Below are 16,369 nucleotides of genomic sequence, written 5' to 3' on the forward strand. Positions count from 1 at the left end.
GGAAGAGCACATACAAACACACCTCCAGATCTAAGTACCTATCCCAACTATTGCAATGGTACCTCTCTTCTGAGCATATTCTTTCGTAACAAATCATACTGTGAGAAGCGTTAGCATTACCATTTACAAATAAGATTCATCCTGCAGTTTCCCTGGGATCAAGAACTACCTTCATCACCTTTCAATGCTACCTTCTACGCTATTTTCTAGGGAAGATCCCTAGTTTGGAACGGGATGCTGTGAAAAGAAAGAGCGACTGAAGAGGTTATGGCCAGCAGCAAAAACCAATCACTTTTTGAATTCAAGAGACACTGTCGTTTTCCCGGGCCTCCACCGCCACCTCCACAAGTTGTCCCGAACTCCGGGAAGGCGGCAGATGAGCCGCAGGTTTCCCGCACCCCCCCCGCCCCGCAGCGAGCAGACCGGGGGCTCCTACCTTGTTGGAGGCCATTTCGCTGACGGAGTGCCTGGTCTGCAGGGTCTCCAGCTGGTCCAGGCACCAGTCCAGCTCCTCCAGGGTCTCGCTGGCCAGTTTTTGGTAGGCCTCCTCTGCGAAAAGACAGGGAAAGGAGTACTGAGTTCGCAGGCGTTTGGCGGGACTGGCAGCGAGCTCCATCCTGCGCTGCCCGGTGCCCGCACGCCAGCGCCGCTCCCGCATGCCGCCTGCCCGGCTCTGCCCCCGCCGAGCGGCACCGGCCCTCCGCCGCCCCGGCCCCCCTCGCGGGCAGCGCCGAGCTCCGCGGCGGCGGAAAAGCTGAGCCCGGCGGGCAGCGATGAATCAGCGCGGCCCCCGCGGTTCCTGTTGTCGCAGCTGCGCCCGCGGGCTGCGCGCAGGCACCCGCCCCGCCGGGAGCCCCCGTGGATGGGGATCCGCAACGGGAACCCGCCCCGATGGAGACCCCGCAACGGAAGCCCCTGCGGGATGGGGACCCGAAACGAGAGCCCCTGCGGGATGGGGGTCCGCAACGGGAGCCGCCCCGCCGGGAGCCCCTGCGGGACGAGGACCCGCAACGGGAGCCCCTTTGGGATGGGACCCCGCAACAACAGCGCCCACCGGCCGCACTCAGCCGCCGTCTTTTGTCTTCTCCAACCTACCCGGAGGGGAACCATGAGTGTATTGTTTATAAAGTGCGAGGAAGATGTAAGAACACGTGGAAGCACTCGGTCTAATGACGAGCGGCAGGAGCACCGGCTGTTAAACGAGTGTTCAGATTGCTGCAGTAGTGTTTGTGCTAGCCCAAAAGTGTCCGTGCACGCATGTGTGCGTGTGAGGGCGTGTGCACACACACACACGCGTTGGCTGTAAGCAAAATACGGGCTGACAAAACCTTGGGAACTGGACCCAGCAACCCACTGGGTGGAAATAGATCCAGTAACACATGGAAAGTTTTTATATGGCACTCGGTCCTAGCTGTCTTAAACTTGCTTAAGTTTCACTTGCAGAAGGGATGATGTTCCCTTCTTCAGTAACTTGCCAAGAGCATGACATCTGTTGGTATGTAAATAATTTCAGAAAAATAATACCAAGTCTAGGGCAAGCCTTGCCTATTTCAAACTGCAAAACCTGGCTATTTTTTTTTCCAGTGAAGATCAGAAGAGGAGAATGCTTCTCCACACTGAACTAGGAGCAGAGTGAGTATTAGCCCAGGCATGCTGTCTTGCAAACAGTGTATTTGAAACATCAAGTTTTGAAACTCCTGGCATGCATGCTTTTGCATCAGTTACATGCAAACATAACTCCAAGGAAGAGAAATATTTGTTCAGTGGGCTTGTTATTCCCATCTAAAACATCTCTCTTAACTTGCTTCACATCAAAATTAACCTTATTTTCAAAATGTCAGACAAGGAAAAAAATCAGACAAACAAATTAACTAAAACTCCTTTTTAAATAAAACACTCCAGCATGGACTACTGCCAAATGGCTCCGTGCATTACTGCTCATCATTTAGGATATTAGATGTGAGATGTGTATCTTTTTAGGTTTCAGAGCACATGTTCAAGAACTTCAGGTTCCTTCACCACTGTTAAACTTTGCATACTTGCAGCCATTGCAAAAACACTTCCCAATTTTGAATAATATTCACTCACCTCTGGAAAAAGGCAATGCAAGAAAAAATAGTTTGGATTGAGATTAATTGGCAGAACCATTCAAAAAAACTTTTGTAGTGCCTGCTGTTACCATGATTAACCTGCCACTTCAGCAGACACAACACTAATCGATACTCCACAAAAAACATCCCCATTGAATTGTAAATACTTTCTTTCAGTGTCATACTTACTATAAATGCTATCTGATCCAAAAGAATTCCCCTGGCAAATAAAGTTGGGATTTTCCAGCCTGTTTATCCATCAAAAGAGAATCTGTGACATTCTGCAACATAGCAGACATCACTGAACATGACTGGTTTACTGACCTAACAGTGTAGATTTCATCAACATCAATACTGGAAATAGAAATAAGTTTGTTTATAATATGCTTGCAAGTGTACTGTGTTATAAATGTTTTTGATGAAGCGGAGATGTGGTTAACATATGCACAGTTATCTGATTACCTTATACAATGATTTCATTGAGGATAAAATGCGTAATGAGGTGCGGTAAAATGAATCTGTGTGATGTTAATTTGTTACTAGCCTGCAGCCTGCCGTTCAGCGGTTCTTGAAAAACATATTTTGGGAAACTTTTATTTTTCTTCATAAGTAAACATCATCCCTTCTAATACTTCAGGGAGTAAGAGGGTAACTTTTTTCTGAGAAGTATGACAACAACAAAATATACTTGATGGATCTCATACTTAGGTAAAAGTAATAAAATGATCAGTTTGTTCTTTGAAACTGAGTTTTCTTGTTATCCATGTAGCAATAATATATATTACCAACAGCACCATACATTCAGGAATCTTTACTATCCACCTTCCCAGCATAGCACAAAGCACATCAGAAAACAGAATCCGTCACTCAAAAGTCCCATTACCTTTACAATGTTTCTCACGATCTGTCATTTCAGACTCCCACACTGTAAGAGTTTGTGACTGCCATGGGGACCTGATCACTCAGACTAAGTAAACTTCTAATGGTCAACACTGGGCTAAAGACTTGCTGAACTCAACACCTCCAGAAAGTTCTCAGATCACAGAGCTGTCAGGCTTGCTGACAGTTTATATAGAAATAAAAGAGTTTCTCGCTGGTGGCAAAGTACCCATCACCTTGTTCTGAACAGCAGAATAACCATAGGGAAGCTTTCTTCTAAATAGCACTGAAGCTCTAAATTTAGCCCACACTTTTGTTTTTATACAATGTGGTGGGAAATATTGTTGAGGTTAACAGCTTTTCAAGTATAACACCCCATCACCTCTAAGAATAAAAAAAATAATTATCAACCAAACAGCTTTGACAGCCTCACAACACAGCTCCTGACCCCTGTGTTACCTCTAAGGTAGCATCCTGTAATTATTGCCAGCCAGGACTCACCTGCTAATCATTTTTTTTTTTTGATACAGGCAAGCTCCCACTACCTCCACCTCCCCCCTCAGTTGATGAAGTCCTAAAGCAGACTGACTTCTGTAAATGAGAGGAATTTTGAAATTTCAAATGTTCTTTTTATGTCTCATAAGGCTTTAACAAGAGGGAGAGAAATACAGTTTAACATCAGTTGCTTTAGCAATCTGCACGTTATTTTGTATAGGCACTTAGAAAAAAAGGAAGTGAGCAAAGGTTGTCTTTACAGGCCATAAATTACTATGAACAATTCCACAGCTCGCTTTCAGTCCAGTACAAAAGGCAAAAAAAGGGATACTAAAAAGTAAAAGGTCAGCTATAACGATTTGGCACAGCACACTTATTTTTTTTATAAAAAGGTGTTCTACTGTCTGTTTTTACAGAAGACTTGATTCTTAGCACTGCTCCTAACACAACACCAGAGACAGCTGTACTTGTATTCACATCCTCGTTCAGGAACAACTTCTGTTCAAAATTTTCAAAGGGGAATATTACTATATGACAATAATTAGGAGGAGTGTGCATTTTACTTAACAGTTCATCATGATTTTCCTATATCGGGTCCTATTATTCCTAATGAACAAAAAGCAGTACTAGACTTTCCTACTATCACTCTAATGTAGTTGTACTAACCTTTACAGTACTTTACAGAATTACATTACAGCAGAAGAGAAAGGTAAGTACAGATTCTTCATTGTTGTCCTAGCAGTTGAGATTGTCTGAGTGATGCCAAGAGGCTAGAAAAGAGTTGACTTAGCAAACATACAGCCCAGGGCTTTGACCACTGTGTTGCCTTAAAATGGGAATATCTTGGAGGCAAGAGAGGGTGACTGCTGAGCAGTGGCATGATCCAGATAGGCTCAGCATGTATGTTCTCTTTTGGGGGTGCAGGCAGCTGGAAGCAGCTCTGGAAACCTCCAGGCTACTCTAAATGAAGATGAGCTGAAGATCTACTGTAAGACTCAGACCCTGGACATCTTCACTGAATTTTCTGACTGTCTTTTTACTCTTCTACCTATCATAAGCTTGAAGTAACAAAATTGCTGGGCCACGAGTTTCTCCTACTGGGCCAAGTTTCTCTTACTACTACAGCATTTCAGAAAAATTGTCTGTGATGCAAATTAAGATTGTTTTCTGTAAAGGAAGATGCTCACACAGCCTTAACTGATGGCCTGTATATTGAAGTGACTGACATTTTAGTCAGTGTTGGCACCTTTTATTAAACATAGCCACTGATTCAGCGTAGAGATAGCATCCATTTTCTTAGTCATATATTTTACAACTGAAAAAAAATTAATTTTGTTTTCAGGTTTTACTGAGAAAATCATAAATACTGGGACTTAAAAGGCTATCTTTGAAGAGCGTTCATATGTCTTATGATGATAAATTGTAATTATGAAAGACATTTTTGTTTAACATCTAGAAATTTGCAGACCCTCCCCCCCAACCACAAGTAACACGAAATACTCTTGATCAGATTTTGGAATGAGCATTTTGGAAGACATCTCAGCTGCAGCAGATTTCTTGGTAATTGTTTTGATGGCCCCACTCTGAACACTCACTTTATTCCATGCCAGGAATCTCTCCAAGTTTCCACTCCAGTGAAGAAAAATCCTGTGTACTGTTTAGTAGCCTTATGCATGGAAGGACTGTGTCCAAATGACCAGGACTAGTTTTCTGTCAGGATGAGATGATCTGCAAGACTTCCCCTATATATTGCTTTATACAGTGCCAGTAGCACAAGCCTTAGGCTACAGGAAATGCCTTATCTCCATGAACAGAGAATGCAGTAATTTCCAGGAAATAATAGCAGCAAAATGATAAGTCCAGTTATGCAGAACTTGTCAAAATACTTGATACTTCTATTATAAAAAAGGACCACACAAAGAAGTACGCAGACAAAATGCACATAAAATTAAGATCTAGGAAGAATGTGTGTTTTCCCCAAACATTTTGTATTTTTCTCATGGTGTCAGAAATCCACATATGCCATATAACTAACTTTCTATACCCTAAAACTGTATTTCAGGGGCAAAGGTATGAACAACATCTGTTGATAATTTTACAAAACTGGGTGGTAGGAAGGCTGCAGAAATCTAAGAAGTAGTTATCAGTTTCTTGGAGCAGGCCTATTATAGTTAGTTCAGAGAAAATAAGGCACTTCTGACTTATAAATATAGAAGAACTATATCAATAGGCTCTCACTATTCAGTTCAGTCTCACTGCGTGATGTTACTTATGCTGGCTTCGTTTTTTTTTTTCTGTCAAACATTTGGTCTACTTCTTAGAAAAAGCTTTGGAATGAAGTTACCCATACTGATATAATTTGTTCTAAAATCAAGAAGGATTTCTGTATTATTTGCACATTCATCCTATAAAACAGTTTTATAATGCCAGAGTGGTACAGCAGACTATCAGAAGAGTATCTTTGATTAAAACCAAGCAGGAAAACACATTCAGTATATACAGTGTATTTAAATAATTTACTGCTTTAATGACAGAGCACATCAAAGTGTTTGCAGTGTGAATGTTTAAATCCACTCTTTGCTCTTATCAAACATCCAACAAGGCCAAATGAACATTCTTCTGTTACCACACATCCCTACCCAGTGCTCCCTTCCCCTCTGATTGCTTTGCAAAGGACCAACACATTTCTTACTCCGCTGCCTGTAAGAATCTGCTAGAAGGACCACTGCAACTCACTCACTGGTAAAAAGAATAAGTCCTTCCTTGCTCAAAATAAAGAGGAAAGCTCTTGATTTGCAAGAAGCAAAATGTCCTTTACATGCATTTTTATTGCTTACTTTTAACAAACAAACTGCATTTTAAGAAAAGGTCTATTTCTTTTTTAAATCTCCTTTTTTTTTTCCTCCAACAGCTGTAATTATGTTGACTGTATTCTTTGAGGCTTGTGGGCAAGGAGTTCAGTAATGGAGTCATTGCTCAAGCTGCTTGCTTATCCTATTTTTTGTATCATACAAAAAATATCTTTTCAAGGTGAGAGGATGTATCCATCCTCAAGATCAATTCCCCCAATAGCTGTGAAAGAGTTTGTTTCAGAGAAGGATGTTGTTTCAAAATGATGAGAGAAGTTAGAGATTTTCAAAGCAGAAGGTTCCCTCTGAACATCACAGAACACTTTTTTACTGTGACAGTGACCCAGCACAGGTTGCCCAGAGAGGCTGTGCAGTCTCCATGTTTGGACATACTCAGAAACCCTCTGGACATGGTACCAGGCAAGCAGCTCTAGGTGACCCTGTTTGAGCAAGGGGATTGGACTAGATGACCACTAGAGGTCCCTTCCAGCCTCAACCATTCTGTGATTCTGCGGTTTAATTAGCAGTTGAAAAAATAAAAGACATTTTGGGAAAAAATGGGTGGTTCAAATGTCATGTTTGCTGTTCTGTAGCCTCTGACAGTAGCAGAGGGATCAAAGAGTATTACATTGTCTCCATCAGGATTTTGCTGAAGAGCTAAACTCATATATATTATTCTAGGCATTATGATGAAAACAAGAAATACGAATCACTAAATTTATATCTGTAAAACTTTGCTGTTAAAAATACCTACTAGGAATTTTGTTTTCCTACTTTCTTAGAACATATGACTACAGCACAAAGGAATAGCTCAAGTTTTTGTCAAAAAAAATATAATTGGAAAACATCAACTTCACCTTTATGGAGATTCTTGCTAGCTCTGTCTGAGTCATCATTAGCTCCAAGACCCAGCAACTCTATTTTGTGATAAAATCTCTAAGACCAACTGCAACTTGTTTAGATCAAGTGAAAATGTGAAAATTGGGTGTCCCATCTGGGCAAGAATTTCAAGATACCTGTTTGGTTTTGAGAGCTCATCTAAAACTTTACAAATGTACATTCAGAAATCACTGCAGAATAGAATAAAAATAAAGATACCTGTAAGTGCCAGAACTAACATAGTCTGTTTCCCTAAGCATTTGTGTCTCCTGGTTGATTTGACTTCTGAACTTCGTAAGACTCAATGGTCCAGCTGATCTCACATTAAAAATTTATAAATGCCAAAGTTTAGAAAAAGCTTCAGCTGGTCTTCGCTAAGAAACCTCAACAGAATTCCTGATGTCAGGTAAGCTAAACAAAAACTTTCCAGTAGCTGAGAAATTCATATTTGCTCTTCTCCACCTAGATCCTCTGGTGTCTAACAAGAAATGTACTCAAACTGTAGGCTTTTTTTTTTTTCTACATAGTTTAATAAATTTCATTAATCACTACTACCTCACGATCAGATTTAACTAACAGTTGTCAATGATTTCAAAAGTTAATAGGTGGCTGTTAGTAACACACACCTATCTCCTTAGGAAATCACTCTAAAAATGCCTCAAGTGTTCCTCGTAGTAATTCTTATTTGAACCAAATTTGCATGATATCCATAAGATAAACTAAATAAATGGATGGTAAGAGAGAGAAGCTGGAGGCTTTATTTCAGGGCCATGGAGATTGCAGGAGAGGAGAAACCTCTCGTCCTCGCTCCAGTAGTGGGAAGCCTGCTATCTTTCCAACAAAGCAAAAGGAGAAACAGAAGAATATGCAACTTCATTCATCTTCATCCTTGAAAGCAGCAGAAGGAGCAGTAACAGGAATGAATTCTCCTCCTTCCCTTTTATGAAACTGTTCTTCTGTTCACACCCATGTGTATTTATATGGCACAAATGGGCTACACTTTCACACTCTTCCCTAAACTAAGAACCCATGCAACCAATAAACATTGCTTTTAGCTTCAATACTTACTTAGTTTTTAATGCTTCCTTCTCAGGTCAAGTGATGTCTGAATCAGCCTTTGGACTTTTGTGCCTCACTAAAAATAATGTAAAAATCTGAAGTTCCCGTCTAAAGGGATACTCTTGATGGATTAGTCCCATTGAGCATGTGCTGAATCAGACATTCGCTTTATCATATATACAGATCACCTACTGTGTCTTCTGTAAAATCCCACACTTATCTCTGACAATAATCTTTTTGTCTACAAATGACATGACTCAGAAGGTGAATTAAGCCCCATTAAGGATTAGATGTCATTAAATAACAGATGCTGCAAATTCATCAAATCATAGAATCATAGAGTAGTTTGGGTTGGGAGGGATCTTAAAGATCATCTAGTTCCATCCTCCCCTTTCTCCCCCCCACCATGGTCGTACTTGCCCACTAAAAACTTTTGCTGTAAAAACAGAGAGAGCTACGCAGCACTGCTGTCAGGGACTTGCTGGCAACTGCAACAGTCCAGACTGGTACGGCCAGGAATGTATCTCACCTGAATATTTTTGTTATTACTCTACTTTTGATCTCTTTTATTTGATCTACCTAAAAATTAGGGGCAGGTTATCATTTAATATGAAAAAGTGTGGCACCACCTAAATCAATGCTGGATGTTTGGCACAGGGCTTCTGAAAGAAAATATGAGGGGAAAAAGTCTTACTGTGGGTTTCAGGGAAATGAACCATTAATGAATATTGTGAAATAGCTGAAATTTGTTGTAAAGGAAAGATTGACATAGTGTTTGTCGACTTTTCAACTTGACGCATGGAGGAGCAGGTTGAGCTGTCTTGTGGTTTGGCTGGATGACGTTTGTCCGTTGCCTATCTGTCATCCAAAACAAACCATCTCCCATCCTGGCCTTTTCACGGCCACAGAAACAGTGACTGATACTTACAATGTCAGCTCGAAGGTTAGCAGCCTCTGGGATAATTTCCTGAGGCAATATGACACAGAAGTGTAGCAGAAATGAAGACTGACTCATTGTCCAGTGTAAAGAAATTGTGTGACTAACACAGTTCATTCAGTTTAAACTGTACAGTTTTTGCCTGTGACATAATTGTAATGATAGTGAGGCATATCAGACTTCCAAAGGAGTGTTTGTGTTCCTCTGCAAAAGCCAGAAGTCACACCAGAGGAAACAGTATTATCTTATAACCAGCATAAATATGAAGTGAATGTGCCCAAAAACTAAGGGAGAAAACCACAGATTTAAGGATGGGATTAAACCACAGTGGGATGTCATCCAAAGGGACCTGGACAGACTGGAGAAGTGGGCCTCTGAGAACGTCATGAGGTTCAACAAAGCCAACGGTAAGGTCCTACACATGGCTGAGGGCAATCCCCATTTTCAGTACACAGTGGGGGATGATGTGATCGAGAGCAGCCCTGCAGAGAAGGACTTGGGGCTGCTGGTTAATGAGCAGCTCGACATGAGCCGGCAGTGTGTGCTCACAGCCCAGAAGGCCAACCGTATCCTGGGCTGCATCAAAAGAAGCGTGGCCAGTAGGGCGAGGGAGGGGATTCTGCCTCTATTCCTCTCTTGTGAGACCTCATCCGGAATACTGTTCCAGTTCTGGAATCCTTAATGTAAGAAGGATATGGAACTGTTGGAACGGGTCCAGAGGACGGCTACAAACATGATCGAAGGGCGGGAGCACCTTCCCTATGAGGACAGGCTGAGAGAGTTGGGGTTGTTCAGTCTGGAGAAGAGAAGGCTCAGAGGAGATCTCATAGCGAACTTCCAGTACCTGAAGGGAGCCTACAAGAAAGCTGGAGAAGGGCTATTCATAAAGGCTTGTGGGGATAGGATGAGGGGCAATGGGTATAAACTGGAGAGGGGCAGATTTAGACTAGGCATTAGGAAGAATTTCTTCACCATGAGAGTGGTGAGACACTGGTCCAGGTTACCCAGGGAAGCTGTGGCTGCCCCATCCCTGGAGGTGTTGAAGGCCAGGTTGGATGGGCCTTGGGCAGCCTGATCCAGTGGGAGGTGTCCCTGCCCATGGCAGGGGGGTTGGAACTAGATGATCTTTAAGGTCCCTTCCAACCCAAACTATTCTATGATTCTCTGATTCTCTGATTCTATGAAATCAATCATTGCTAAAACTGCTGCTTGCAGGTCTATTTTCTTAAAAAAAAAAAAAACAAAAAACCTGATTAAAGTTTTTTCATTCAGTCACTGGAGTTTTTAAGATGTCATTTTAAGAGTTCTGGATAGGTTTTTTTTTTTTATTTTTTGCCAAATGAAATCTGTAAGAGTTTTGAATAACATTTCTTTTTCTTTCTTCCCTTTATAAAATCCAGTTTCAATACCATATGTGGATATACCTGCTTCTGTGACAAGATTAACCATAGTGGTGATACACACATAGAAGGTGTCTGGCTTTAATCTGAGCTCTCACAGAGACTTCTGTCACAAGAGAAGGAAGGCCGTTAGGAGAGAAAGTGATCTTTTTATTTACAAGCCGATAAAATATGGTAAAGGTAAACATGAGAAAATATGGGACACTGCAATAGCATTTTTATTTCCATGAGGAAAGTAATTCCTAAGCAGATACGGTATTTTCTCAATGCATTCATGCATTTAGTGTCAGAGATGTGCATTTATAATATAAGTCAATTCTTTCAAGTCATACATATAAGAAAATGCAGGAGCTGGCTGTACGTCTAGTACAAAACTGACTGTCTAAGCCATTTCTGTGGTGTTGGTGCTGAGAAGCCAATAACCAGTGATAAAGAACAAATGATATAGCCATTGTATGAAATATAGCCTTTATATTAAAAAAGAAACCAGAATACCTAACTCAAATCCTAATTTAAGGTATGAATGGAGCTTCTAAGGAATCTTCTAATCTGACAAAAAAAAGTTAAATAAATTGTAAAAATGTACTTCTAGTTTTTGGAAGAATTGTAGAAGGCAGAGGGGAGTCACTGGCCCCTCTATGCCTCTCCCAGCAATTACTGACAGGCTACTGTTGGGATGTCACTTTCGTCCTTGGCAGCCCTTACTTCAATCCCAAAAGCATAAACCAAAACGAAGCAAAGTTTGTATCTGTTATGTTTCTAAGAATGGACCAAAAATACTTTGCAGAGAAAAATATAAAAGAGAACCTCTAATAAGGAAAAATCAAAGCAGAAATAGAAAAAACCCAACACAATGTAAAAAATAAAACATAAAATCGAACCATGGAAGTCGTATTTTTTTTCTTTTTAAAAGAAGAAAAAAAATAGTAACAGTTTTAGTCCTAGTAACAAAATTCACATGTGTACTTCAGTATTTCCAGTGACTGTATTTTAAAATAAAAACAAAATGTTTTGAGTTCTGGCAGTCAGAACTCTGTTTGTCCTCTGACAATCAGAGCATCAGCAGGTGAATGGAACAGGGCTCCTCTACACATTACTGATGAAATTATCTATGCAAAGGGAACATAAATCTTTCAAATTTTGTCAGGGAAGTACAGACATATCCAAATATTTTCAGTTAAAATGCAAGTATTGAAAATGAAGATAAATACAATTTTTCAACTGTATAAAAATTTAAACTGTATAAATAAAACTTAAAACTTTTAAAATTATGCATCATATTTTAGGACCTTTAAACTTGGGCAGAACTGCACTACTGCTAATTGTTTTTTGAGGAGACAGATTGAAAAACCTGGAAGAGGAAAGTAATAGTTTAAAATCGGCTATTGCGTGAGCTAACAGATACTATTTAATAGGAGATATAAAGACTGTGAAAGAACTGATTAAGAAGAAACACAAAAGGTGTAAATGACATTCTTCCAGAAAGAGGCAAATACATGTAACTTCCAGTAAGAGCAACCCAAACTCTTGGCATCCTTTTAATTGCAGAGGAAGCTCATGCAATGTAGGAAAGAAAGAGAAACCAGCAGTCACTGTTTCTCCAAAAGAGGAAGTGGAAGCTCCAAGGAAAACATGTGGAAGCCTTCATTTCCACCTGCTTAGGTGGGTACCTGCGTAGTAAAGAATTCATGCTAATGGTCCTCATTTGAAATAAATATCTGCTGGTTTTATTGGCAGCACACACACCAAGCATCCTGTATATACTAGAGGCAGACCATCCAGGAGAGGGGTTAAAAATAGCAAATATACATCATCGTGAACATTTTGTATGATTGTGTTCGAAGTCATTGATGTAGATAATGAAATTCAGTTAAGTATATATATGCTGATTGAAGAAGAATAAGACTAGCTATAAAAAAAGAAGAGATACACAACTTGGCCAGACTCCAGAATGATACAATGAATTTTCTGGAAGGAAAAAAAAACAGAAAAAAGGGGAAAACAGTCAGTAGATCATAAAACTTTTCAAGAGAAAAAGATCAGCACTTAAAGCCCCAGCTCCAGTGAATTTTTGCACATTAGTCCAACTGATTGCAAAAGACCACAATTTCACTGAAGAGCTACTCTTTGGAGTTGGCTGGAGTGACAGCAGGAGTGACAAAAAGAGGTGGGAAAATGACAAGTGCTGGTACTGTTTTCAGTTTTTTAGGATTTGAAAAATTAGCTGCAACTACATGACAATTTGTTTACACCTCAAATGACCTTTTTTCCCTAAGGTTTTCCAACAACTGTCATCCAACATGCAACTAATGTTTGGTCTTTTTTTTTTTTTTTTTCTGAAAGATATTGAGAAATTACTATTTTAAAGACTACTTGGGAAAACTTCCCAAGAGAAATACAGTCTACAGGGCACATTACTGTGTAGAGCTGCTTCTTGTACCATCTGGTAAACTGCACATCATACCTTTGTGGGGAGTTTCAAGCGTTTGACTTTCAAAATTGATTATTTCAAAAGGAATGTTTACTTAGTAGAAACAAACTCATAGCAAGCTAGTACAAGTAAAGCAGCTGAACCTTCTGCCATAAGAAATACTAAAACAGGCTTTGATTATTAGGTAAACTCTCTTAACCTCTGTGACATAACTAATGTAACACTGTAAATCACATCTTTATCTTAATGGATTTTGTAACCTATTTTAACCTCAAACACAGAACAGTGTTCTGCTTTAAATTCCATTTGGTCTAACACAAAGAAGAACATTGTTTATTTAAGGCAAGAAGAGTATCTTTTACTCATGGGTATAGTTTTAACACCTTATCCTCTAAAACACAGTGAGTGTAAATGTAAAAAAGTACTGCAATGTAAAATACAGAAAAATAAGAGGCTAAATCTTAGCCAATAGGTAGGTCTCAGTGATTTTAACAGTGGCACACTGATTTACTGCAGCTGAGAATGTGACCCATAGCTTCCATTTGTTTACACAAATGTAGTAAAATATACAAAGACAACTAAGTAAGAAGCTAAATGAGCAAGAAGCTAAATAAATACGTAAATTTAGTCAGGTAAACATGACAAGCCAGGTGTTCCTGTGAGATTAGACAATTGTTCAAGGTAATGAAATGTGCAATGTAAAACTGTTTCACGTTACCTGTAAAGTTATCTCATAATAACACAAATCTTAAAATGATTCATTGTTAACACAAAATGGGTTTCATTAAGAAATAACAGAATATTGGCGGGTTTTCGGAGGAATCATAATCTCTTTTTTCAAACTATGTGATTATTTCCTCAAGAAATAATTTACTTCAATAATTTATTTTTTTTTAAACCAACCAAACAAATCAGAACAGGAGAATCAGTTCCCAAAGCAGATTACTCCATGGCTGAGTGCTGGCTGCACCAGCTTGCATCTCAGCTTAAATAAGGCTGCAATTTTGAATTAAAAAAAAAAAAAAAAAGCTACATCTCGTGTATACTAAGCCCTAAGATATTAGAAATGTAAACATTTGACCTCCTTGCCTTTTGAAAAGCCATACACTGGATCACGTAGTGATTACCCCTCTCTGTGAGAAGAGTACATCCAGCATGCTGGGGCACAGATAACTCACACCTTTGCATCGTGTTTTTGGCATGTCAGGATGTGCAGCTGGGAAGGACAGACGGGATGTCTGCTACCAGCTTGGCAGAATCCCAGACCTTGGTTCAGCATTGGTGGCTCTGCTTGTCAGATGTAGGTGGGCAGCGAACTCCAGCTCAGGCTGCCCTGGTGCATCTAGTACATGGAATGACAGGATGGGAGACACTGTAGTGACGTGTTGTGTGTTGAGGAACTCATGGTAGGACGGTATGTCCATTCTATAAGACCAGACAATCTGATTTCCTCCTCTGGTCAGCTCAGGTGAAGCCAGAGACCATGCATCATTCAGTCAAGAAAGTTGTCCTTTTTCTTTCTCCTACCAGAGATATTTCTCCTACAGAATATCTGTCCAGTAGAACTCTGAGCACAACTCTTAACTTCTTTTGGAGTCAGGATTTTCATGACAAAATAAAGCTGAAGTGGGAAGACTGCAGTGGAACCACTGTCATTTGGCTTGTTTGGAGGTTGATCTAATTCATAACATGGCAAAACAATAATTTTAAAAATCAATCTTTTTCTATGGAAGCTTTGTTTTGAAACTATAGCTACCTTGAAACTATCAGCTACCTTGTGTTGGATCTACTTTGTTAGTCTACCATTGCCAATAAACAAAACAACACTTGAACACCAAAGAAATGAAAAGTGCAGGATCAAAGGGATAGTTCAACACTACTTGTTCCTGGTGGCAATGCTGGCAAAGGTTATTCTGTCCTTGCTCTGATGACTGCAGTACTACCCTTCCTTTGGGGACACATAGTGATGTAGACCAGAGGGCCAGACTTGTTAAAAATAACTCGGCAAATCCCAGGTATTTGTAACCTGGCTAAGTTCTCACTGGTTTATTCTGTGTCTTCATTAATGATAGCATTGGCACAGATGAGATGGCCCCAGGGAACAAAAGAATGGCTTGGTACCAAGTACCTCTTGATGCTGGCACTGTGGCCAAGGTATATGGAAATGCAGTCTCAGTGGAACAACCATCCACCAGTAAAACACAGTTTCATTAGAATTTAACAATACATTTTTTTACCAATAACATACTAGTGACAATAATTTCTTTTGCAGGCTTGCAAAAAAAAAAAAAAAAGGTTCAGATCAAAGTACAACTCGACACTTCCAGCAAAATGTACAATGCTGCAGGAACATTTGCTCTTGGTTGACAGAGGAATAGTTTTCTAATAAATGGAAACTGGTCAATCCTGGTGTTACAAAAGTAGCCATACTCAGACGCAATCTTTAAATGCTGACTCCTTGAGGCAGATGCCAATAAATCTCTATATCAGTACTTCAAAGGTGATATAGCTTAGACAATTGTCAGTTTTGACAGTGGATAAGTGAAGACCTAGGTTTAAAGTCTTTGAGCTCTGCATTGATGACTAGGAGAAATAAACCCTCTCTCCCATCACTTCTTGTGGAAGGAGAAAAATATCACAGCACATTCTAAAAGAATATGTATGGATCAAGAGTGGCAGAAGCACGTAGAAAGTTTTTGAAGAAAAGACAAATTCAACTGACCAAAGAACCCCGACACCTCTACTTATTACCGATCACAAATCTGAACTAGCACAACCCTGCTTTGAGGACATTGCTAAAGTTTAATAAATTGCATGTATATTAGGATCTAACAATCCACGCAATCTAGCAATCCACACAGTGCACCACAACTACTCTTGCATCAACCTTCATCTGCTAACAAGCAGGTTTTCAGGTTTAACAGAAAGTCACAAGAATGACTGGGAGAATACAACAATCATTAGAAAAGCAAATGGAAAGGAAAATTCCTTGGATTAATTTCCATGTATTGCAGAGAAATGCAAGACTTGCTGGAAATGACAATCGCTTTCTTGAGTGCTGCATGTAGGTTGTTTAATAAACATACAAACAGCCAGCCAACAGGAAGCTCAGCTTGCCACTACAGACTATTGAAATGCTTTGAACTACAGGCAATATGCACACCCAAATTACATACTGCGATACTCACAATATTGGAGCTGCTCCACAATGCAGGAGCCAATTATTCTTGGCAAGCATCCTCATCATGCCTTCCAGCTCCCCATCATTCACATGTGGAGTAGTGCCACATCAAAAGAACCCAACCATAAATTCTGTAAGTTCTTACAGATGAAGAGCAAGTGGAAAAAAT

The 16,369-nt window shown here is 40.0% G+C and overlaps 1 protein-coding gene across 13 annotated transcripts in view; it reads right to left on the reverse strand.

Annotated features, from left to right (window-relative positions):
* PDE4D (phosphodiesterase 4D) overlaps nucleotides 1–16,369 on the reverse strand; it is a 586,247-nt gene that overhangs the window by 50,375 nt on the left and 519,503 nt on the right. For 11 of the 13 annotated variants that reach the window (XM_054053508.1, XM_054053511.1, XM_054053509.1 and 8 more), the window contains one exon: nucleotides 437–549. In XM_054053508.1, the coding sequence (XP_053909483.1) occupies nucleotides 437–549 (113 nt within the window). Of the gene's footprint in view, nucleotides 1–436; nucleotides 550–1,095; nucleotides 1,123–5,059; nucleotides 5,082–16,369 lie in introns of those variants that run through there. The other 2 variants (XM_054053517.1, XM_054053516.1) reach the window with 2 other exon arrangements.

Source organism: Cuculus canorus, chromosome Z (assembly GCF_017976375.1).
Source record: "Cuculus canorus isolate bCucCan1 chromosome Z, bCucCan1.pri, whole genome shotgun sequence".
NCBI classification, from domain to species: domain Eukaryota; kingdom Metazoa; phylum Chordata; class Aves; order Cuculiformes; family Cuculidae; genus Cuculus; species Cuculus canorus.